Genomic DNA, 23,527 nt, shown 5'->3' with positions numbered 1-23,527 from the left:
AACTCAGCTTTTTCTAACTCAGGATATCTCCACAATTTACTCACTTCTAATTTAAGATGCCTCCAAGTTGTAGCAGCGCTTCTCCCTCATCAAACACAAATGCACTAAGCATTTCTGCTTCAAAATCACTAAGTTACAATCTTACGTCTAAACCACTTTGGGAACTCTCACTTGCTGACATTTATACTTATTTATCCTGAACCCTGAAAACAGCTGTGGTAGCGAAAAATCACAAGCACAAATCCAAAAGATTTCAATGAATCTAAATGAGCATTATTTTGAAAAACACTCGTTTCTGCCTCAATGACTGAATAAGCAAATATAAAAATAGTCCAGAATACAGCTCACTCATTAAAATGGAACGGCAGCACATTTTGGAACATGCATCTTCTTTGCGTCTATCATTTTGGTAGTTTTACAACATACTAAATATTTTCTCTTTATGGCTCCCATTTGATAAATCCACTCCAATAAAATATCAAAGTTATTTTACACAAATGCCTCTCATGTATCATCAAATAAGAGAAAAATGTTTTAATTTCTTTCAACACATACTTTTAGAAATGCACATTCCAATCCTTTGCTTTTATCTTCAGAATTCAAGAGACATTAACAGAAGCCTTCTGATTCCAGAATCCCTCTTTCAGACACAGGTGATACCAAAGAAAAGCCATATGGAACTTGTTATGAATTTTTCAGAGAACTATTAGAGAACAAGCACCAGCAGCACCAGAAAACTGTTTTCTACCAAAACTTTTGTGCACAAAAGTTTTAGCGGTAAAATATAATGTACTTTTAAAAGTGTTTAACAATTGTTGTGCCATCTTTTTAACAGGACCAGTAATTACAGGACAAGGACCAACAGTTTTAAACAGGAAGAGAGTGGATTTATATTGTATATTAGGAAGAAATTAGTTTTGTAACAAAGAGGATGAGGCGCTAGAACCAGTTCCTCAGAGAAGCTGTGGATGCCCCATCTCTGGAAGTGTTCAAAGCCAGGCAGGATGGGGCTTTGAGCAGCCTGGTCTGGTGGAAAGTGTCCCTACTCAGGGCAGGGGGATTGGACTAGATTAACTTTAAAGGTCACTTCAAACACAAACCATCCTATGATCTCCCCTATTCTAATTCCCCTACAGGCATTTTAAGCTTTTAAAATAAGCACCTTGATGTTTTCTCTCACAGCTCTGTCTACAGCTTCGAGGACTTTTACAAGCATCCTCATCAACCTCTTCAAACGCTTTCGTTCCCTACTGTTGCCAGAAAGCAAAAAATATCAGCCAGATTTAGTTTGTACATATTGGGGGAGTTATATCTTTATACACATACACACACACAGCGTACAGTTAACACAGTATGGCAGTAACAAATACATAAAACAGTGTTTCAGTTCCCTGTGCTGTCTATCCTGGGCACGGAACTGTTGAGAACACAGCCTCTGTGTCAGGCAGCTCAGCCTGCACTGCCGAACAGAACAGAAACCTGCTCCACAACTTCTGACTGTACTTGCTTTAAGATTTATTGTCTTTTAAGCTGCCAAGCTGAACCTTTAGTATACTTTCAGCACGTTCTGCATTCTTAGACAACCCGGCGTGCACAACGTGTGTTGTCTTTACGAGAGCGTCTCCAGACAACAGCACTCTCAGCAAGAAACCTACAAACTTTTAAAGTTTGGGGCAAGCAGGGTCAGTGGCCAAAGAACTTCCCCTGCACGCTACAGGATAAGGAGTGACAGCTGCGCACCTGGAACTGACGGACGCCAGAAAAGTCTGACCTTGTAGGTGAAGATGTGGCAGCTACAGCGAGACACCCCCCCTTTACCACAAGAGTGACCCCGAGCACTCGGCTAACACGGCCACCCGCGAGCGGGCAGGAGGGTGGCAGCGCGGGGCCGAGCGAGCGCAGGGCCCGCACGGACAGTCCCGCGGCCGGGCGGGCCCCGCGGGGGCGGCGGGCACAGCCCCGCCACTCGCGCCGGGCCCCAGCGGCCCCGCACCGGGCGCCGGACTCACCGCTCTCCTTGCCGGCCGCGGCGCTGCCCTGGCGGCGGTGCGGGCACAGGAAGTCGCGGGCCAATTCCAGGTCCTGGAAGTGGCCGAAGGGGACGAGGGCGCAGGACATGCTCCCGGTGCCGGTGCTGCCACCGCCGCCACCCAACCCGGAAACGCTCGGCCACTTCCCTCAGGCCCGGCGCAGCCCCGCGCACGGCGCATGCGCCGCTCCCGCGCCGCCGTGGTGGCGGGCGGGGCAGGGCGGGGCCTGACGGGGAGGTGCTGAGCGCGGCAGTGCTGACTGCGGCACTCCCCCCCGGCAGCACCTTCCAGTGTTTAATCGCACTTTCTGTGAAGAAATTCCTCCGAATGTCCAACCTGAGCTTCCCCTAGTGCAGCTTGAGGCCATTTCCTCTTGTCCCGTCGCAAGCGGTCTAGTAAAAGAGGCCATTGCCCGCCTTCCCACAACCTCCTCTCAGGGAGCTGTAGAAAGCGATGAGGTCACCCCTGAAACTTCTTTTTTCCAGGCTAAACAACCCCAACTCCCCTCAGCCTAATCCAGGCCTAAGGATGAACCAGCACGGCCCAAAATCCCCATGTTACTCTGATGAATAGAAAAAACCTGTATTGATTAGTGAGAACAGGGTTTCTTTCAGTCTTAATTGCTCTTTCAAATACAAAGCTTTTATTTAGATTTAATGCCAGCCCATTTCTATTCTTCCTCTGGACATTGAGGCATCTGACAGCAGCAATTATAATGAGTGAGATTTGCTGTGGAGTGACATTGGTGTTGACTGCTGACCCATGCCTCCAAAACCTCCTCATCGGATAAGGAGAAAAAAAGAGTATGTGGGAAGAACACCAAGGGAGGTTTTCTGGGCCCCAAGAAAACACAAATTCCCTGTGCATAAGACTTGACAAATTTTTTAATGGATCTCACTTGACTAGCCTTTATACACACACACACACACACACACACATATGTATGTATATATATGAGAACTCAGTTTCTTGTTTTCACACAGGGCTCTTTTATGTGATAGATAGCAATGTGTGTCTTGAGTAGCTAAAAGCAGAAATAACTGAGAAAGTCCAAGTTATTCTGCAAGTTTGGTTTGTGGTCTAGGTCTTCTACGTCGTCTTTAAATACCTTCTAAGACTAAACAAATTTTTAGTAAGAGAAGTTTCATCCCAAGGCTCCAATTGGATTCTCCTAAAGGCACAGACGCTAACAAGTTTTAAACTCCACAAAATCTCCTGTGAGATTTGCAAAGAAACTGGCTTTAACTTACCCTGACAACTTTTTAATGTCTTCAGCTGTTCAATTTTATTGTAGTGATATACTGGATTAAAACCCAGCAGGAAAGTTAACCCCACTGAACTGCAGCTCCTCCCCCACCCCCTTCCAACAAGGGACAAAACACTAGGAGAGACCACAAGCAGGAATCACAGTTTTACTGAAAAACTTGTAATAAATGCAATATCAATAAAAGAGGGCACAAAAGAGGCAATACCCACAAGAGGGTATTCAGCATGGAGCAAACACTAACACTTCCTTGAGAGAGAGAGCCTGGCATTGTTTCTTTTTGCTAGCTTCAATATAATTGCTTTGATATAGTGCACTATACTATCCTGTACTATACAGTACTAGTTTTAACTTTTATACTGTGTAATAAATAATTCTGGTTAAGATCTTACATGTAATAATATGTCATAATAAATAATTCATTCCTATATAAATATACCTGAAGTGGCAGCAATGGGACTCTACAGTGGCCATGGCAGCTTTATCTGGGTGCCGAGCAGTCACGCAGTCCTAGCCCCTTCCACGAACCCAGAAAAAAGATGAGGAACTTTCTGCTTCCACCACTCTGGATTTCCCACTGAAACCACAGCTCCCCAATGTGGTGGGTGGTATTGAATTAAACAGGGCTAGAAACTCCACCTGTCTTTTCCTCTGTACCCAGGACAAGTGATCAGGGCTCAGTAACAATTTTGTCCTTGGTGACTACAGGAACATTTTGTGTTCACATTTCAAATCTGTGGCTCCTCAGGCAATACGCAGGTTACCCTTGAATTTAAGCAGATGAGTAATCCTGTGGTTATTGAATACAGCGTTGTTCAATCCTGTTTTTCTGAACAGGCGTAGAATTATATGATGTGGAGCAATAGGAAGGACACTCTTCAAAAACAAGGTCATAGTGTAGGAAAAGTTGAGAGAAATGGCTAGGGCATTTGCAGATGCTCTAATTAAACTTTGTAAAGCCTGTAAGGAAAACTATTTAATGACATTTTAGAATTGTAACATGCCCAATCACTAGTAATGTTGACTGAATTACTAAAGAGTATGCAAGAAATTAAATTAACAACATGGTTTGTCATTCTTTAGTGAAGCTTTCATCACATTATGAAAATTTTCTTCATTAGAGAATACTGAACAGTTTAAGACTGCCTGGTTTGCTGTACATAAAGAAGTTGCAAACTACCAAGATACCAATGAAAGCATAAAATAAGGCAATGAATACCTCAGCAAATAAGCTGATATTTCAAGACAGCCTTGAGTGCAGTGATAAACTCATATTAACCCTTGGGCTACAGAACAAACCTTTGTGTGTATGTTATACAATAAGTAGTTCCTACTTTTTAAAGATTCATTATGAATGGCTACAGAAAACAAAACTACTTTGAAAAACATCTGCCATAATTTTAAGCAAAGTTCTTAAAGACATTCAGATAAACACTTAATATCCAAAATTAACAATAGATTTCCAGTAAGAACGATAATTTGCATTGACATAGGTCCTGGTGATCAAAGGCCTTATAGTAGTTTACAAAAATGCATAATTAAGCTATATACAGATTTCCACTTTATGAAATGCAGGTAATGGTTTGTTTAGAGTCAGCAAAACAAACAACAAGAGGGAAAGGCTCCAAAATGAGAGAGAGAGTAGGTTTTGTTTAGATATTAGGAAGAAATTCTTGACTATGAGGGTGCTGAGGAACTGGCATAGGTTGCCCAGAGAAGCTGTGGATGCCCCATCCCTCAAAGGGTTTGAGGACAAGTTTCTGAGCCAGACTCTGAGCAACTGGGCCTAGTGCAAGAGATCCCTCATTGCCCATGGCAGGGGGTCAGAGCTGGATGATCTCCAAGCTCCCTTCCAGCCCAAACCATTCTATGGCTCCTCAATTCCCTCCATGGGCCCCATGGCACAGACCCCCACAGTGTCCAGAACACAGAACCTACTGCTCTGTGACATCTAGGGCTGTGGCTGTGCTGCTGCACGGATCCCTCAGTGCTTGCAGCTGACACGTGCCTCAGGCAGCCATGAATTGGCTCGGCCTCCTCGTCCTGCTGACCGCTGCGGCTGGGCTGGCCCACAGCATACAGAACACGTGTGGGTAAGTGGCCCCAGGCCCTGGGAGGGAGCCAGGCCAACACTTGGGGCCTTCCCTGGAGGGGGCCCTGCCTGTCCCCCAAGGCCGGGCCACAGCTTCCCACCCGCCATGGGGAAGCCTCAGCTCCTTGCCAGCAGCCAGGTGCTGGCACGGACAGACGCACACCCCATGGGCTTCCCTGGGCTGCTGTGCGTGCAAGCCCTTGTGGGGAGGGCAGAGGGCTGAGCTTCAGCCTGAGCCACAGCATGGAAATGACTTTCTGCTTGCAGATGGACTTGCGGCCTCCGACCCATGGTGTCTGACTACATACCTCATGACTATGGCCTGACACGCATCGTGGGTGGAACAGGTGCCAAGCCAGGGGCCTGGCCCTGGATTGTCAGCATCCAGCATCCATGGCTACCAGACCCGGAGCATTGGTGTGGAGGTTCCCTCATCAGCACTCAGTGGGTCCTCACAGCAGCCCACTGCTTCGACAAGATCAAGTAAGGAGGAGCCGGGAATGTGGACATTCCCACACCACCAGCAGGTGCCCTGTGTGCAGCACCCCCTGCTACTCCCAACCCCTTTCCTCTCAGTCATCCCCACTGCCATGCTGCTCAGGAGAAGCCTGGGCTGATGCCAAGGCTTCTTAGCAGCCTCCAGATCAACATTCCCCCACCCTAAGGTTTGGGAGGGCACTCACACCTGCCAGAGCACTGCTCCCTCTCTGCCATGCCACGCAGAGGTCTGGCAGCTGCTGGGCTGCTGTGGTGCATGGCTCTGCTCCCTCTCAGCCCTCTCTCCATCTGCCTTCCAGTAATGTCAGTACCCTGTACGTGGTGCTTGGGGCCACCCAGTTGACTCAGCCAGGCCCTGGTGCAGAAGTGCGCCGAATTAAGAAGCTACTGCGTCATGATAAATATAAGAGAAGTGATATAAGTAACGACATTGCCTTGCTGGAACTAAATGAGCCTGTCCAGTGCAGTCCCTACATCCAGCTGGCCTGTGTGGCTGACCCCATCCTAAGAGTGTCAGAGCTGCAGAACTGCTGGATTGCTGGCTGGGGTTCAACCACTGAAGGAGGTGAGTTCCCAAGAGAGACTCCTGAGCCAGCTCAGTACACTGGGGACACAGCTTGGGCTTTCCCACAGCAGAAGCCAAAGTCGGACTGTGGAACATACGCCTCTGCAGAGATGGACCTGGTCTTGTCCCCAAAGGCAGGCAGCAGAGACACAGAGCCTCTGCAGAGGCAAAGCAAGCCCTACGGAAAGGGATCCATCCCCCAAGAAAGGGGAGGAGAACAGGCAAGGAGCTGCTGGGAGCTCATGCCTTTCTTTACTCACAGATGAAAACTCAAGCGATCAGCTGCAGGAGGCCAAGGTCCAGCTCATTAATACCAAACTCTGCAACAGCAGCCGCTGGTACGCTGGGGACATCCACACCCACAACCTGTGTGCTGGTTACCCACAGGGCACCATCGACGCCTGCCAGGTAGGAGCGAGCCACGAGCCACTCAGCCCCCAGCAGCGCGGGCAGCCTGGGCAGCACCGCCCCAACACAGCCCAGGGCCTGCTCTGCCCGGCCACTCAGTCCCCTCCCAGCCCCGGCTCCCCACCGCTGTGGGGGCTTCCCGCACACTCCCCAGCCACGCCTGCTTGCCCAGGGCCGCCCTTGTGCCAGAAAGCCCAGCTAGTGTTCTTGGCAACCCAGAGGTCCAGGTGCCAAATATCCATCCTCTGCACATCCAGGAGCCCTGTGCAGAGAGGACAGAGGCACTACCCTTGCAGAAACTCAAGCCACTCACAGTCAAATTTCTGGATGCTCAAGCACCTGAATACCCCTCTGACACGGGCACTGTGGGAGACAAGGAGACAGCCCCAGTGCTGACAGGGGCCACCCAACACCACCTTAATCCTGTCTGCTCCCCTGCAGGGCGACAGCGGTGGTCCTCTCATGTGCCAAGACAACAACGCTGACTCCTGGTGGGTCATTGGAGTGACGAGCTGGGGAAAAGGCTGCGCCAGAGCAAACCTGCCTGGAGTCTACACCTCCACTCAGTACTTCTATGACTGGATTCTGGACCAAATGGGCCTGAGCCCATTTGCAAGTGCTCCCTGACCAGCAGGACAGGAAGGATCCACAGTGTGCTGTAGTGCACCACAACCATTTCCGGCCCAGGCAATGCCTACTGATCCAAAGGCAGCATCAGTGTCAAAAACCTGCTCTGTGCTGACCACAATCCTCTCCTGTGTACAGGCAGACACTGGAGTTGATTTAGTTGGAATAAAGTTACCTTTGTTCACAGGGAACCATCTTTTCAGCACAATTCCAACTCCTGGGCAAGGCAAGGACTGCCACGCTCAGCACCTGCAGAAGGAGCCATTGGGCACAAAGGGACAGAGTGGCTCCAAAGAGCTCCCAAGTGCCTGGGCAGAGAGGAGAGTGCTCTCAGCCACCATGGGCTGCAGGAACCTGATACATCAAGCCTAGCAAGGGGATAGGAAAAGAGCAGACACCTTGGGGGTGGTGCTCAAAGGCACATGGGCTGGGCATTAGGGCCCGGTGTGAGCCTGGGCTAAGGGAACACCAGACCTGGGAAACTCCCAAGCATGAGCAGGGAAACTGCTGGCTCCTGACAGGAGTGCCAGTGCCCTAGGCAGAGCCAGATTTCATGAGTACTAAAGGGGCATTGATGTGCCAGGTGGTCACACTTCAGAGATACTCAAAGGAAGGGCTGGGGTCATTCTGGGGAGAGGAACCTGGCAGGAACAGTAGGAGAGCACCCCAGGAAAGCCATGGAAGGCCAGGGTAAGTGGGCCAACAGCAGCTGCAACACCAAGTCTGTTCACAGATGATCTAGCAGTCCTGCCCTTGGGTCCCATCTGGGCTGCCAAAGTGCTGAGGGAACTCCCCTCCCCTGTGTGACCATTCTGGAGGCACGGCCGGCTCCAGTGAGCCAATGTGTGCCCCGTTTGATTCCCTACACACGCCACTCTCACCCAGTCCGAGCAGGTTTCCATACCCATTCAGCCCCGGGATTTCCCCAGCAGACTCGCAGATGTCTCATTCCATAAAGAGCCACCAGCTCCTGCTGCAGCTCTCAGTGTCCATTCAAATCCCTGGCTGGCACCTCAGCTCCCCGTGCCCTCGGTTATGCAAAGGCTGGGCAGCTCACGGCCCCTGGTCCCGGGTTCCCCCCAGCCAGAGCTCAATCTGCAGCTGGCACTGCAGCTGCACACCCAGCTCCCTGCCCCAAATGGGTTCCTCAGCAGCTGCCTGTCCCGGGGACTGCCCAGCCTCATGCCTCAAGAAGAGGGGCCTAAAGAAAGCTGCAGAGAGCCTTCTTCCAAGGGCAGGCACTGATAGGACATGGGGCAGTGGCATGACAGTGACAGAGGGTAGCTTGAGATGAGCTATTGGGAAGGAATTCTTGATGGTGACGCTGATGAGACACTGGCATGGGTTTCCCAGAGTAGCTGTGGATGCCTCTTTCCTCAAAGTCTTCAAGGACAGCTTCTGAGCCAGGCTCTGGACAACTCGGTCCAGAGCCTGTTTTCACCTGACCATGGCAGCGGGGTGAGACCTCAATGATCTCCAAGGTCCCTTCCAGCCCAAACCATTCTATGGCTCCTCCATTCGATGTTGCCCCTCCCCCAGTGGGCCCCCGGGCCACAGGCCGCAGTGCCCAGGACACGGAACCCAGCCCTCTGTGACATCAGCCCCAGGGCCGAGGGCACCACGGGCAGCGCGGCTGCTGCGGGCACTGCGGCTGTGGCTGTGCTGCTGCACGGATCCCTCAGTGCTTGCAGCTGACACGTGCCTCAGGCAGCCATGAATTGGCTCGGCCTCCTCGTCCTGCTGACCGCTGCCGGGCTGGCGCACGGCACATGGGACAACTGTGGGTAAGTGGCCCCAGGCCCTGGGAGGGAGCCAGGCCAACACTTGGGGCCTTCCCTGGAGGGGGCCCTGCCTGTCCCCCATGGCCGGGCCACAGCTTCCCACCCGCCATGGGGAAGCCTCAGCTCCTTGCCAGCAGCCAGGTGCTGGCACGGACAGACGCACACCCCGTGGGCTTCCCTGGGCTGCTGTGCGTGCAAGCCCTTGTGGGGAGGGCAGAGGGCTGAGCTTCAGCCTGAGCCACAGCAGGCCATGGAGCAGCATGGAAATGACTTTCTGCTTGCAGAGGGATATGTGGGCTTCGACCCATGGTGTATGAGTATGAGTACATGGGTCCTGACGATGGCATGACACGCATTGTGGGTGGAACAGGTGCCAAGCCAGGGGCCTGGCCCTGGATCGTCAGCCTTAAGCATCCTGCAATACCAGGAACAAGACATCTGTGTGGCGGGTCTCTCATCACTGCACAGTGGGTCCTCACAGCAGCCCACTGCTTTGACCCCATCAGGTAAGGAGGTGCCGGAAATGGGGACATCTCCGCACCACCAGCAGGGGCCCTGTCGGCAGCACCACCTGCTACTCCCATCCCCTTTGCTCTTAGTCAGCCCAGTTGCCACACTGCTGAAGAGAAGCCTGGGCTGATGCCAAGGCTTCCTAGTAGCTTCCAGTTCAACATTCCCCAACCCTAAGGCGTGGGAGGGCACTCACACCTGCCAGAGCACTGCCATGCCACACAGAGGTCTGGCAACTGCTGGGCTGCTGTGGTGCATGGCTCTGCTCCCTCTCAGCCCTCTCTCCATCTGCCTTCCAGGAAAATCGGCATGGTGTATGTGGTGATTGGGGCCACGCAGCTCACTAAGCCGGGCCCTGGGGCACAACTGCGCCGGATTAAGAAGTTAGTGCGTCATGAACGCTATAATAAAAATGACAAAAGTAACGACATTGCCTTGCTGGAACTGAACAAGCCTGTCCACTGCAATCCCTACACCCAGCTGGCCTGTGTGGCTGACCCCATCCTAAGAGTGTCAGAGCTTCAGAACTGCTGGATTGCTGGCTGGGGTGCCACTGCTGGAAGAGGTGAGTTCCCAAGAGGGACTCTTGAGCCAGCTCAGACCACTGGGGACACAGCTTGGGCTTCCCCACAGCAGAGGCCAAAGTCAGGCTGTGGGACATACGCCTCTGCAGAGATGGACCTGGTCTGGTCCCCAAAGGCAGGCAGCAGAGACACAGAGCCTCTACAGAGGCAAAACAAGCCGTAGGGAAAGGGATCGCCCCCAGGCAGTTGGGTAGAATTGGGAAGGAGCTGCTGGGGGCTCATTCCTTTCTGTGCTCATAGCTCAAAACTCAAGTGATGTCCTACAGGAGGCCAAGGTCCAGCTCATTGATACCAAACTCTGCAACAGCAGCCGCTGGTACGCAGGGGACATCCACACCCACAACCTGTGTGCTGGTTACCCACAGGGCACCATCGACACCTGCCAGGTAGGAGTGAGCCACGAGCCACTCAGCCCCCAGCAGCGCGGGCAGCCCGGGCAGCACCGCCCCAACACAGCCCAGGGCCTGCTCTGCCCGGCCACTCAGTCCCCTCCCAGCCCCGGCTCCCCACCGCTGTGGGGGCTTCCCGCACACTCCCCAGCCACACCTGCTTGCCCAGGGCCCCCCTTGTGCCAGAAAGCCCAGCTAGTGTTCTTGGCAACCCAGAGGTCCAGGTGCCAAATATCCATTCTCTGCACATCCAGGAGCCCTGTGCAGAGAGGACAGAGAGCACTACCCTTACAGGACATCAAGCCTCTTGCAGACGGGATTCTGGATGTTCCAGCCCCTGAGCAGAGCCTGGCTCTGCCCGAAATGCAGCTCTGGCAGGGGTGGTGGGAGACAAGCAGACAGCCCCAGCACTGAAAGGGACCACCCAACACCACCTTAATCCTGTCTGCTCCCCTGCAGGGTGACAGCGGTGGTCCTCTCATGTGTCAAGAGAAAAACGCTGACTACTTCTGGATTGTTGGAGTGACCAGCTGGGGAAGAGGCTGTGCCAGAGCAAAGCAGCCCGGAGTCTACACCTCCACTCAGTACTTCCATGAATGGATTGGGGTGCACATTGGCCTGGAGACCATTGAAAATGCTTCTTGAGCAGCAGGACAGGCAGCATCCAGAGCTTGCTGCATTGCACAGCAAGTGTTTGTCGCTGGGGCAATGCCTGCTGATCCAAAGGCAGCCTCAGTGTCATAAACCTGCTTTGTCCTCTGCTTATTCGTCTCCTGTGTACAGGCAGACACTGGAGTTGATTTAGTTGTTGAAATAAAGTTACCTTTGTTCACAGGGAACCATCTTTTCAGTGCAATTCCAACTCCTGGGCAAGGCAAGGACTGCCACGCTCAGCACCTGCAGAAGGAGCCATTGGGCACAAAGGGACAGAGTGGCTCCAAAGAGCTCCCAAGTGCCTGGGCAGAGAGGAGAGTGCTCTCAGCCACCATGGGCTGCAGGAACCTGGTACATCAAGCCTAGCAAGAGGATAGGAAAAGAGCAGACATCTTGGGGGTGGTGCTCAAAGGCACATGGGCTGGGCATTAGGGCCTGGTGTGAGCCTGGGCTAAGGGAACACCAGACCTGGGAAACTCCCAAGCATGACCAGGGAAACTGCTGGCTCCTGACAGGAGTGCCAGTGCCCTAGGCAGAGCCAGATTTCATGAGTACTAAAGGGACATTGATGTGCCAGGTGGTCACACTTCAGAGATACTCAAAGGAAGGGCTGGGGTCATTCTGGGGAGAGGAACCTGGCAGGAGCAGTAGGAGAGCACCCCAGGAAAGCCATGGAAGGCCAGGGTGAGTGGGCCAACAGCAGCTGCAACACCAAGTCTGTTCACAGGAGGGGCCAGCCTGGGAGCCAGGGGGAAAAGATCCCTCAGCTTGGCTCCAGATTTGGGAGGAGACAAGGGCAGAGAAAGGGAGGAGTCGAGGAAGATGAGAGGGCTTGTTGGGGATTTAGTTTAGTCCTAGTTTTTTTCCTGTTAAAGGAATTTTCTCCCATATGCATGTTGCTAGGGGGGAAATGGCAATACTTAAGAAAGACAAAACAGCTATCATTGGGGGTGGGATGGGCCTGGTGACTTCTTTGTTTTCACCTGGGTGTGGGGCAGTTCGCTCTCAGCGTCTGGAGAGAGAGGCTGCAGAGAAAGGAGCTGCTGGTTCCCGTTTTCGGCGTCTTTCTCTCTGCTGGAAACAACGCCAGGATCCCAAAGCTGCTTTCCCTGCCCTGCTGGAGGCTGGGCTGTGGCCACCCTGCCCCGCTGCTGCTTCGAGCCTTCGCTGCGTTGTAGCCGTGCTCACCCTGCCTGCCTGGAGCCCCGGGGGGTTCCCCTTTCGGATACATCTAGTCTGCCACCCGGGATTCGTGTTTGTGCCTGCCGTTCCGGCCTGCCATTCCAACCTGCTGTTCCGGGAGTCCAGGATCGGCTGCCCAGCGGTTTGTGAAGCCTTTGTTCCACCCTTCCCCGGGATCCCAGGGCACCAGAGCAGCCGCGTGTTCCCCGAGCTCGCTCCGGAGCGCCCCCTGCAGCTGCGGGGGAACCATCGCACCTGCCCTGCTCACCGGGAGCCGCCAGCGCCCCTGCCGGCTGCGAGCGGAACTGCACCCGAGGGGAAAGGGCCCGACAGCCGAGAAGGCTGGGACTGGGTTTGTGTTTGCTGTTACTGCCAGAGTTGTTGTTGTTTTGTTTGACTGTTATATATCTATATATATATATATAGTAAAGAACTGTTATTCCTATTTCCCACATCTTTGCCTAAAGACCCTTGATTTCAGAATTATAATAACTCAGGGGGAAAGGGGTTACATCTGCCACTTCAAGGGAGGCTTCTGCCTTCCTTAGCAGACACCTGTCTTTCAAACCGAGACAGGGCTTGGCGCCCAATGTGGGGCCTGAGGGCATTAAGAGAGAGAGGTGAAAAAGGAATAACAGTTCCTGGATAGCTTAATTTGGTGTGTTGGATATAGGAACCTTGGTAGGCAGCACTATGTGGTCTACTTTGCCCTGGTTCGGGTGGCATGTGGCCGTGGCTATATTCTTCCCCTTTGCAGCTCCTTACTTGAATATGGGTCCTCTGACTAAGGCTACCATTCCTGTTATCCAGCTTGTGCTATGGGTCGAGAAGGTGAGGAATTCATGGGTTTTTAACTTCCTCCGGAATGTGGGCACGTGGATAAATGGCTATTACAAAGACCCAAAGGGACTCAGGTGGGCATTTGGGATTGCTGCTGTGGAGGCAGAGGGCATTACGCAATTAAACACCCTATCTGGACTATCAGAGAATCCTTTTGCAGTTGGGCTCCTGAAAGTGGAAGAGCAACGAGTGCCAATTGCCACCTCGGCAGTGCACCGCCGGCAGTATCGGACAAATCGAGATGCTGTGATTCCCATCCACAAGATGATCCGCGAGCTGGAGCGCCAAGGGGTGGTCAGCAAGACCCACTCACCCTTCAACAGCCCCATTTGGCCTGTGCGCAAGTCTGACGGGGAATGGAGATTGACTGTGGACTATCGTGGCTTGAATGAAGTGACTCCACCACTGAGCGCTGCTGTGCCGGACATGTTGGAGCTCCAGTATGAGCTGGAGTCCAAAGCAGTGAAGTGGTATGCCACTATTGACATTGCCAATGCATTTTTCTCCATTCCTCTGGCAGCAGAGTGCAGGCCTCAGTTTGCTTTCACCTGGAGGGGTGTGCAGTACACCTGGAACCGACTGCCCCAGGGGTGGAAGCACAGTCCCACCATCTGCCATGGACCGATCCAGGCTGCACTGGAAAAGGGTGAGGCCCCAGAACATCTGCAGTACATTGATGACATCATTGTGTGGGGGAACACCGCAACAGAAGTGTTTGAGAAAGGAGAGAGAATAATCCAAATTCTCCTGGAAGCTGGTTTCGCCCTCAAGAAGAGCAAAGTCAAGGGACCTGCCCGAGAGATCCAGTTCCTGGGAGTAAAGTGGCAAGATGGACGACGTCAGATTCCCACTGAGGTCATCAACAAGATCACTGCGATGTCTCCACCGACCAGTAAGAAGGAAACACAAGCTTTCCTAGGTGCCATAGGTTTCTGGAGGATGCACATTCCTGAGTACAGCCAGATTGTGAGCCCTCTTTACCTGGTTACCCGCAAGAAGAACGATTTCCACTGGGGCCCTGAACAACAGCAAGCCTTTGCCCAGATCAAGCAGGAAATCGCTCACGCCGTAGCCCTTGGCCCAGTCAGGACAGGACCAGAGGTGAAGAACGTGCTCTACTCTGCAGCCGGGAACAATGGCCTGTCCTGGAGCCTCTGGCAGAAGGTGCCTGGTGAGACTCGGGGCCGACCACTGGGATTCTGGAGCCGAAGCTACAGAGGGTCTGAAGCCAACTACACTCCCACAGAGAAGGAAATCTTGGCCGCCTATGAAGGAGTCCAAGCTGCCTCAGAGGTAATCGGCACAGAGGCACAACTCCTCCTGGCACCCTGACTACCAGTGCTGGGGTGGATGTTCAAGGGAAAGGTTCCTTCCACGCATCACGCCACCGATGCTACTTGGAGCAAATGGATCGCCCTCATCACGCAGCGCGCCCGAATTGGAAACCCAAGTCGCCCTGGGATCTTGGAAATAATTACGAACTGGCCGGAAGGTGAGACTTTTGGGTTATCTTCTGAAGAAGAAGAGGAGCAGGTGACACGTGCCGAAGAAGCCCCACCATATAACGAGCTACCAGAGAGTGAAAGACAATATGCCCTCTTCACTGATGGTTCCTGCCGAATTGTAGGTGCTAGCCGGAAATGGAAAGCTGCTGTATGGAGCCCCACACGACAATGTGCACAGGCTACGGAAAGAGAAGGTGGATCGAGCCAATTTGCTGAGCTAAAAGCCGTTCAATTAGCTCTGGACATTGCTGAAAGAGAGAAGTGGCGAAGGCTCTACCTCTACACTGATTCATGGATGGTAGCCAATGCTCTGTGGGGTTGGCTGGAAAGGTGGAATAAGGCAAACTGGCAGCGCAGAGGAAAACCAATCTGGGCTGCTGAGGAGTGGAAAGACATTGCCACTCGAGTAGAGAAACTATCTGTGAAGGCCCGTCATGTAGATGCTCACATCCCCAAGAGCCGGGCTAATGAAGAACATCGTAATAACAAGCAGGTAGATCAGGCTGCGAAAATAGAGGTGTCCCAGATAGACTTGGATTGGCAACATAAAGGAGAGCTGTTCCTAGCTCGATGGGCCCATGATGCCTCAGGCCATCAGGGCAGAGACGCCACCTATAAGTGGGCACGAGATCAAGGGGTGGATCTAACCATGGACAGTATCTCCCAGGTGATCCATGACTGTGAGACATGCGCTGCGATCAAGAAGGCCAAGCGGGTGAAGCCCCTGTGGTATGGTGGGCGGTGGTCCAAATACAAGTATGGGGAGGCCTGGCAGATTGATTACATCACACTGCCTCAAACCCGCCAAGGCAAGCGCTATGTGCTCACAATGGTAGAAGCCACCACAGGATGGCTGGAGACCTACCCTGTTCCTCACGCTACTGCCCGGAACACCATCCTGGGCCTCGAAAAGCAAGTCCTTTGGAGGCATGGCAGCCCTGAGAGAATTGAATCTGACAATGGGACTCACTTCAAGAACAGCCTTATAAACACCTGGGCTAGAAAACATGGCATTGAGTGGGTGTACCACATCCCTTACCATGCACCAGCAGCTGGGAAGGTTGAGCGGTGTAATGGACTGCTTAAAACCACCTTGAAGGCACTGGGTGGGGGGACTTTCAAAAACTGGGAGGTGCATTTAGCAAGAGCCACCTGGTTAGTTAACACCCGAGGCTCCACCAGCCGAGCAGGCCCTGCCCAATCCGAACCCCTACAAATGACAGACGGGGATAAGGTTCCAGTGGTGCACGTGAGAGGTATGCTTGGAAAAACTGTTTGGGTAAAGTCTGCCTTGAGCAAAGACAAACCCATCCGTGGGGTTGTTTTTGCTCAGGGACCAGGTTGTACCTGGTGGGTGATGCAAAGGGATGGAGAGACCCGATGCATACCGCAAGGGGACCTTGTTTTAGGGTGAACTACCCATGGCTCTGTACTTGTATCAGTATCAGCATGTATATATGTATATAATTTGGGTGATGCATGTATTCATATGGTTAAAAAGGTTAAGTTTCATGTAACATGTTAGTATGGGAAAAAATTCGGGATGGATAATGCTGGGGGTTTAGTTTAGTCCTAGTTTTTTTCCTGTTAAAGGAATTTTCTCCCATATGCATGTTGCTAGGGGGGAAATGGCAATACTTAAGAAAGACAAAACAGCTATCATTGGGGGTGGGATGGGCCTGGTGACTTCTTTGTTTTCACCTGGGTGTGGGGCAGTTCGCTCTCAGCGTCTGGAGAGAGAGGCTGCAGAGAAAGGAGCTGCTGGTTCCCGTTTTCGGCGTCTTTCTCTCTGCTGGAAACAACGCCAGGATCCCAAAGCTGCTTTCCCTGCCCTGCTGGAGGCTGGGCTGTGGCCACCCTGCCCCGCTGCTGCTTCGAGCCTTCGCTGCGTTGTAGCCGTGCTCACCCTGCCTGCCTGGAGCCCCGGGGGGTTCCCCTTTCGGATACATCTCGTCTGCCACCCGGGATTCGTGTTTGTGCCTGCCGTTCCGGCCTGCCATTCCAGCCTGCTGTTCCGGGAGTCCTGGATCGGCTGCCCAGCGGTTTGTGAAGCCTTTGTTCCACCCTTCCCCGGGATCCCAGGGCACCAGAGCAGCCGCGTGCTCCCCGAGCTCGCTCCGGAGCGCCCCCTGCAGCTGCGGGGGAACCATCGCACCTGCCCTGCTCACCGGGAGCCGCCAGCGCCCCTGCCGGCTGCGAGCGGAACTGCACCCGAGGGGAAATAGCCTGACAGCCGAGAAGGCTGGGACTGGGTTTGTGTTTGCTGTTACTGCCAGAGTTGTTGTTGTTTTGCTTGACTGATATATATATATATAGTAAAGAACTGTTATTCCTATTTCCCACATCTTTGCCTAAAGACCCTTGATTTCAGAATTATAATAACTCAGGGGAAAGGGGTTATATCTGCCACTTCAAGGGAGGCTTCTGCCTTCCTTAGCAGACACCTGTCTTTCAAACCGAGACAGGGCTGTACAAGCCTGGCAAGTGGAGAGAAGGGGCAATCAGAGAGCCAGCTGCACAGACTGAAACTGCAGCTTGGTGTGCTTGTGTGCCTGAGTGCTGCACATCATCACCACAGGATGGGCAAGAACCTTCTTATCTCGACTCGCTAATCAAGGAATCATCTCCAAACTGTACAAATTTTATACCCTTTCAAATGAAGTTTGATACTGAGGGCCGGGGGCTATATGGTAGAGGATCTTAGAATGCTTTGGGGAAGACATGCGCCAAGGACATTTTCTTGGTTTCCAGGCCAGTGGAGTCCTGTCTCACGGCGGGCGGCACTCTTCCCTTTGTGTCAATCAGTACGGGCTGTGCTGAGAACAACTGCCCCACATCTCTACTGGTCCCTGGCACCCTGGCAGAAGCTTCTTCAAATATTTCCTGAAGTCAGGGGCTGCCTGCTCACTAAAGATGCTGACCACAAGAGTGTCACTCAGGCTTGGGCATGGCCATTACCCTGCCCAGTGAGCAGACCAGCTTAGAGCAGCCCGATCACCCTGGCACAACCTTATGGCGCTGTCTTGGCAGAATCCTGCTGCCCATAATGATTTCCCCCTGTTTAGCACCACCTCAGCCTCAGACATCCCCTCACCTAAACCAGGGATATTTCCCATCACATCAAACACCTCGAGGCACGTGAAACCCCTTTTTTTGCATGCCAAGAAGGGACTTCCACCCCCTTCTGTGTGCATGCCCAGGACTCTAGCACCCATTGTGTGCCACGATGGACACAAGGCTCTCCCTGTGCCTGTCTCCAAACACCTTTGAGCAGAGACTCGAGCGTCCTAGCAGAGACTCCAGCCCCTCCACCTCACAACTTACAGGGGCCTCCATAACTCCTCTGTGGCCACCTTATGCTGATCATGCTGCGCACCCGTGCTCCACATGGTACCAGTGATTTCACCAAATCTGCACCAAATACCACACAAATAGAGAGGCTCAAATCCACCCTTATAATTTACATGGAATCTGCGCATGGAATTGTAACACTCCCCCTGTGGCTCCTTCCTGCTCTAAAGATCCCAGGAGAACTCACCTGTTGCCAGTAGTTGGATCTTTGGAGGAGGGAGGCTCCAGCAGTCCTGCCCTTGGGTCCCATCTGGGCTGCCAAAGTGCTGAGGGAACTCCCCTCCCCTGTGAGACCATTCTGGAGGCATGGCCAGCTCCAGCGAGCCAATGTGTGCCCCGTTTGATTCCCTACACACGCCACTCTCACCCAGTCCGAGCAGGTTTCCATACCCGTTCAGCCCCGGGATTTCCCCAGCAGACTCGCAGATGTCTCATTCCATAAAGAGCCACCAGCTCCTGCTGCAGCTCTCAGTGTCCATTCAAATCCCTGGCTGGCACCTCAGCTCCCCGTGCCCTCGGTTATGCAAAGGCTGGGCAGCTCACGGCCCCTGGTCCCGGGCTCCCCCCAGCCAGAGCTCAATCTGCAGCTGGCACTGCAGCGGCACACCCAGCTCCCTGCCCCAAATGGGTTCCTCAGCAGCTGCCTGTCCCGGGGACTGCCCAGCCTCATCCCGCAAGAAGAGGGGCCTAAAGAAAGCTGCAGAGAGCCTTCTTCCAAGGGCAGGTACTGATAGGACATGGGGCAGTGGCTTGACAGTGACAGAGGGTAGCTTGAGATGAGCTATTGGGAAGGAATTCTTGATGGTGACGCTGATGAGACACTAGCATGGGTTTCCCAGAGTAGCTGTGGATGCCTCTTTCCTCAAAGTCTTCAAGGACAGCTTCTGAGCCAGGCTCTGGACAACTCGGTCCAGAGCCTGTTTTCACCTGACCATGGCAGCGGGGTGAGACCTCAATGATCTCCAAGGTCCCTTCCAGCCCAAACCATTCTATGGCTCCTCCATTCGATGTTGCCCCTCCCCCAGTGGGCCCCCGGGCCACAGGCCGCAGTGCCCAGGACACGGAACCCAGCCCTCTGTGACATCAGCCCCAGGGCCGAGGGCACCACGGGCAGCGCGGCTGCTGCGGGCACTGCGGCTGTGGCTGTGCTGCTGCACGGATCCCTCAGTGCTTGCAGCTGACACGTGCCTCAGGCAGCCATGAATTGGCTCGGCCTCCTCGTCCTGCTGACCGCTGCCGGGCTGGCGCACGGCACATGGGACAACTGTGGGTAAGTGGCCCCAGGCCCTGGGAGGGAGCCAGGCCAACACTTGGGGCCTTCCCTGGAGGGGGCCCTGCCTGTCTCCCATGGCCGGGCCACAGCTTCCCACCCGCCATGGGGAAGCCTCAGCTCCTTGCCAGCAGCCAGGTGCTGGCACGGACAGACGCACACCGCATGGGCTTCCCTGGGCTGCTGTGCGTGCAAGCCCTTGTGGGGAGGGCAGAGGGCTGAGCTTCAGCCTGAGCCACAGCAGGCCATGGAGCAGCATGGAAATGACTTTCTGCTTGCAGATGGACTTGCGGCCTCAGATCCATGGTGTCTGACTCTGCGAACAGAAGTCATGGCTTGAGCATGACACGCGTCGTGGGTGGCACAGATGCCAAGCCAGGAGCCTGGCCCTGGATCGTCAGCATCCAGCTTCCCAGGGTGGCAGGCACAAAGCATCTATGTGGAGGATCCCTCATCAGAGCCAAGTGGGTCCTAACAGCAGCCCACTGCTTCGACTTCGTTTTGTAAGAAGGGGCAGGGAATGGGGACATCTCCACAACATCAGCAGGTGCCCTGTTGGCAGCACCACCTGCTACTCCCATCCCCTTTGCTCTCAGTCATCCCCACTTCCACACTGCTGAGAAGAAAAGAAGCCTGGGCTGATGCCAAGGCTTCTTAGCAGCCTCCAGCTCAACATTCCCCCACCCTAAGGTTTGGGAGGGCACTCACACCTGCCAGAGCACTGCTCCCTCTCTGCCATGCCACACAGAGGTCTGGCAGCTGCTGGGCTGCTGTGGTGCATGGCTCTGCTCCCTCTCAGCCCTCTCTCCATCTGCCTTCCAGTAATGTCAGTACCCTGTACGTGGTGCTTGGGGCCACCCAGTTGACTCAGCCGGGCCCTGGTGCAGAAGTGCGCCGAATTAAGAAGCTACTGCGTCATGATCAATATAAGAGACATGACATGAGCAATGACATTGCCTTGCTGGAACTGAACAAGCCTGTCCTGTGCAGTTCCTACATCCAGCTGGCCTGTGTGGCTGATGCTATCCTAGGAGTATCAGTGTCACACGCGCATAACTGCTGGATTGCTGGCTGGGGAGCCACCAGTGCAAATGGTGAGTTCCCAAGAGGGATTCCTGAGCCAGCTCAGCACACTGGGGACACAGCTTGGGCTTCCCGACAGCAGAAGCCAAAGTCAGGCTGTGGGACATATGCCTCTGCAGAGATGGACCGGGTCTTGTCCCCAGAGGCAGGCAACAGAGACACAGAGCTTCTGCAGAGGCAAAGCAAGCCCTAGGGAATGGGATCCATCCCCCAAGAAAGGGGAGGAGAACGGGCAAGGAGCTGCTGGGGGCTCATGCCTTTCTTTACTCACAGATCAAAAATCAAGCGATCAGCTGCAGGAGGCCAAGGTCCAGCTCATCAATACCAAGCTCTGCAACAGCAGCCGCTGGTACGCAGGCGATGTCCACCCCTACAACCTGTGTGCTGGTTACCCACAGGGCACCATCGACACCTGCCAGGTAGGAGCGAGCCACGAGCCACTCAGCCCCCAGCAGCGCGGGCAGCCCGGGCAGCACCGCCCCAACACAGCCCAGGGCCTGCTCTGCCCGGCCACTCAGTCGCCCTCCCAGCCCCGGCTCCCCACCGCTGTGGGGGCTTCCCGCACACTCCCCAGCCACACCTGCTTGCCCAGGGCCCCCCTTGTGCCAGAAAGCCCAGCTAGTGTTCTTGGCAACCCAGAGGTCCAGGTGCCAAATATCCATCCTCTGCACATCCAGGAGCCCTGTGCAGAGAGGACAGAGAGCACTACCCTTACAGGACCCCAAGCCTCTTGCAGATGGGTTTCTGGATGTTCCAGTCCCTGAGCAGTGCCTGGCTCTGCCCGGAATGCAGCTCTGGCACAGGCACTGTGGGAGACAAGGAGACAGCCCCAGTGCTGACAGGGACCACCAACACCACCTTAATCCTGTCTGCTCCCCTGCAGGGTGACAGCGGTGGTCCTCTCATGTGCCAAGACAACAACGCTGACTACTGGTGGGTCATTGGAGTGACCAGCTGGGGAAAAAGCTGTGGCAGAGCAAGGCGGCCTGGAATCTACACCTCCACTCAGTACTTCTATAACTGGATCCTGGTCCACATTGGCACAATGAATGTTGAAAAGGCTTCTTGAGCAGCAGGACAAACAGCATCCAGAGTGTGCTGCATTGCACAGCAAGTGTTTGTCGCTGGGGCAATGCCTGCTGATCCAAAGGCAGCCTCAGTGTCATAAACCTGCTTTGTCCTCTGCTTATTCGTCTCCTGTGTACAGGCAGACACTGGAGTTGATTTAGTTGTTGAAATAAAGTTACCTTTGTTCACAGGGAGCCATCTTTTCAGTGCAAGTCCAACTCCTGGGCAAGGCAAGGACTGCCACGCTCAGCACCTGCAGAAGGAGCCATTGGGCACAAAGGGACAGAGTGGCTCCAAAGAGCTCCCAAGTGCCTGGGCAGAGAGGAGAGTGCTCTCAGCCACCATGGGCTGCAGGAACCTGGTACATCAAGCCTAGCAAGAGGATAGGAAAAGAGCAGACACCTTGGGGGTGGTGCTCAAAGGCACATGGGCTGGGCATTAGGGCCCAGGGTATGAGCCTGGGCTAAGGGAACACCACACCTGGGAAACACCTGACCAGGGAAACTGCTGGCTCCTGACAGGAGTGCCAGTGCCCTAGGCACAGCCAGATTTCATGAGTACTAAAGGGGCATTGATGTGCCAGGTGGTCACACTTCAGAGATACTCAAAGGAAGGGCTGGGGTCATTCTGGGGAGAGGAACCTGGCAGGAACAGTAGGAGAGCACCCCAGGAATGCCATGGAAGGCCAGGGTGAGTGGGCCAACAGCAGCTGCAACACCAAGTCTGTTCACAGGAGGGGCCAGCCTGGGAGCCAGGGGGAAAAGATCCCTCAGCTTGGCTCCAGATTTGGGAGGAGACAAGGGCAGAGAAAGGGAGGAGTCGAGGAAGATGAGAGGGCTGTACAAGCCTGGCAAGTGGAGAGAAGGGGCAATCAGAGAGCCAGCTGCACAGACTGAAACTGCAGCTTGGTGTGCTTGTGTGCCTGAGTGCTGCACATCATCACCACAGGATGGGCAAGAACCTTCTTATCTCAACTCGCTAATCAGTGAATCATCTCCAAACTGTACAAATTCACTCCAAGATTTTATACCCATTTATTCAACCCCACAATATACATGTTGGGGAAAAAAAATACATGGTAGGGCATCCTGCAGCTTCTTGGGGAAGACATGTGCAGAGCCACCCTCTGTCACTGTAAAGCTATTGCCTCTTGTCTTATCAGCATGTCTCACAATTATGGATAACCTGCAAGACACTGTCCATGTTTAAATCTTTCCCTCGGTCTTGTGCCCACTTATAGGCATCTCTGCCCTGCTGACCTGAGGCATCATGGGTCCATTGAGCTAGGAATGACTTCTCCTTGTGTTTCCAATCCAAACCTCTCTGTAACACCTCGATTTTGCAGCCTGATCCACCTTTTCATTGTTGCAGTGCTCCTCATTAGCCTGACTCTTGGGCATGTGGATGTCCACATCACAGACTTTAACAGTCAGCTTCTCTACCCAGGCAGCGATGTCTTGCCATTCTTCAGCAGCCCAGACTGGTTTTCCTCTACCCTGCATTTGGCCTTTTTCCACCTTTCCAGCCACCCCCAGCACATTTGCTACCATCCACCAGTCAGGGTAGAGGTAGAGTGTTGTCCACTTCTCTCACACAGCAATGTCCAAAGCTGGACGGCTTTCAACTCTGCAGTCTAGCTGGATCCACCTTCTCCTTCAGTAGCTTCTGCAACTCACCACATAGGGCTCCATACAGCTGTTTTCCGTTTCCTACTGGTCCCTACAACATGGAGGATCCATCAGTGAAGAAGGTGCACCATCTTTCACTCTCCGGTAGCTGGTTATATGATGGGGCTTCCTCAGCACGTCACCTGTTCTTCCTCTTCT

General features: G+C 53.7%; 4 protein-coding genes across 6 annotated transcripts in view; 3 read left to right on the top strand and 1 right to left on the bottom strand.

Annotated features, from left to right (window-relative positions):
- The window catches only part of RAB3GAP2 (RAB3 GTPase activating non-catalytic protein subunit 2), a 43,725-nt gene extending 41,541 nt beyond the window's left edge, over nucleotides 1–2,184 (bottom strand). For all 3 annotated transcript variants that reach the window (XM_069009500.1, XM_069009502.1, XM_069009501.1), the window contains exon 1: nucleotides 2,010–2,184. In XM_069009500.1, coding sequence (XP_068865601.1) covers nucleotides 2,010–2,118 — 109 coding nt within the window. In that variant the 5' untranslated portion in view covers nucleotides 2,119–2,184. The remainder of the gene's footprint in view (nucleotides 1–2,009) is intronic.
- Nucleotides 2,185–5,313: 3,129 nt separating this feature from the next.
- On the top strand, nucleotides 5,314–7,484 carry LOC138107809 (acrosin-like). The gene is made up of 5 exons (XM_069009510.1): nucleotides 5,314–5,387; nucleotides 5,654–5,869; nucleotides 6,184–6,449; nucleotides 6,712–6,857; nucleotides 7,299–7,484. Exons 1-5 carry the CDS (start codon nucleotides 5,314–5,316, stop codon nucleotides 7,482–7,484), a joined length of 888 nt encoding a protein of 295 aa, XP_068865611.1.
- A 1,713-nt stretch (nucleotides 7,485–9,197) lies between these two features.
- LOC138107186 (acrosin-like) lies at nucleotides 9,198–11,393 on the top strand. The gene is made up of 5 exons (XM_069008476.1): nucleotides 9,198–9,268; nucleotides 9,550–9,771; nucleotides 10,075–10,340; nucleotides 10,600–10,745; nucleotides 11,208–11,393. The coding sequence occupies exons 1-5, from the start codon at nucleotides 9,198–9,200 to the stop codon at nucleotides 11,391–11,393; spliced, it is 891 nt and encodes a 296-aa protein (XP_068864577.1).
- Nucleotides 11,394–19,479: 8,086 nt separating this feature from the next.
- On the top strand, nucleotides 19,480–21,702 carry LOC138107185 (acrosin-like). Its single transcript, XM_069008475.1, has 5 exons — nucleotides 19,480–19,550; nucleotides 19,832–20,053; nucleotides 20,373–20,644; nucleotides 20,907–21,052; nucleotides 21,517–21,702. The coding sequence occupies exons 1-5, from the start codon at nucleotides 19,480–19,482 to the stop codon at nucleotides 21,700–21,702; spliced, it is 897 nt and encodes a 298-aa protein (XP_068864576.1).
- Nucleotides 21,703–23,527: the final 1,825 nt, after the last annotated feature.

The sequence above is a fragment of the Aphelocoma coerulescens genome, chromosome 3 (genome assembly GCF_041296385.1).
Source record: "Aphelocoma coerulescens isolate FSJ_1873_10779 chromosome 3, UR_Acoe_1.0, whole genome shotgun sequence".
NCBI lineage: Eukaryota > Metazoa > Chordata > Aves > Passeriformes > Corvidae > Aphelocoma > Aphelocoma coerulescens.
Note: the sequence above shows the minus strand (reverse complement) of the source record. Positions and strands in the feature narration are given on the sequence as shown.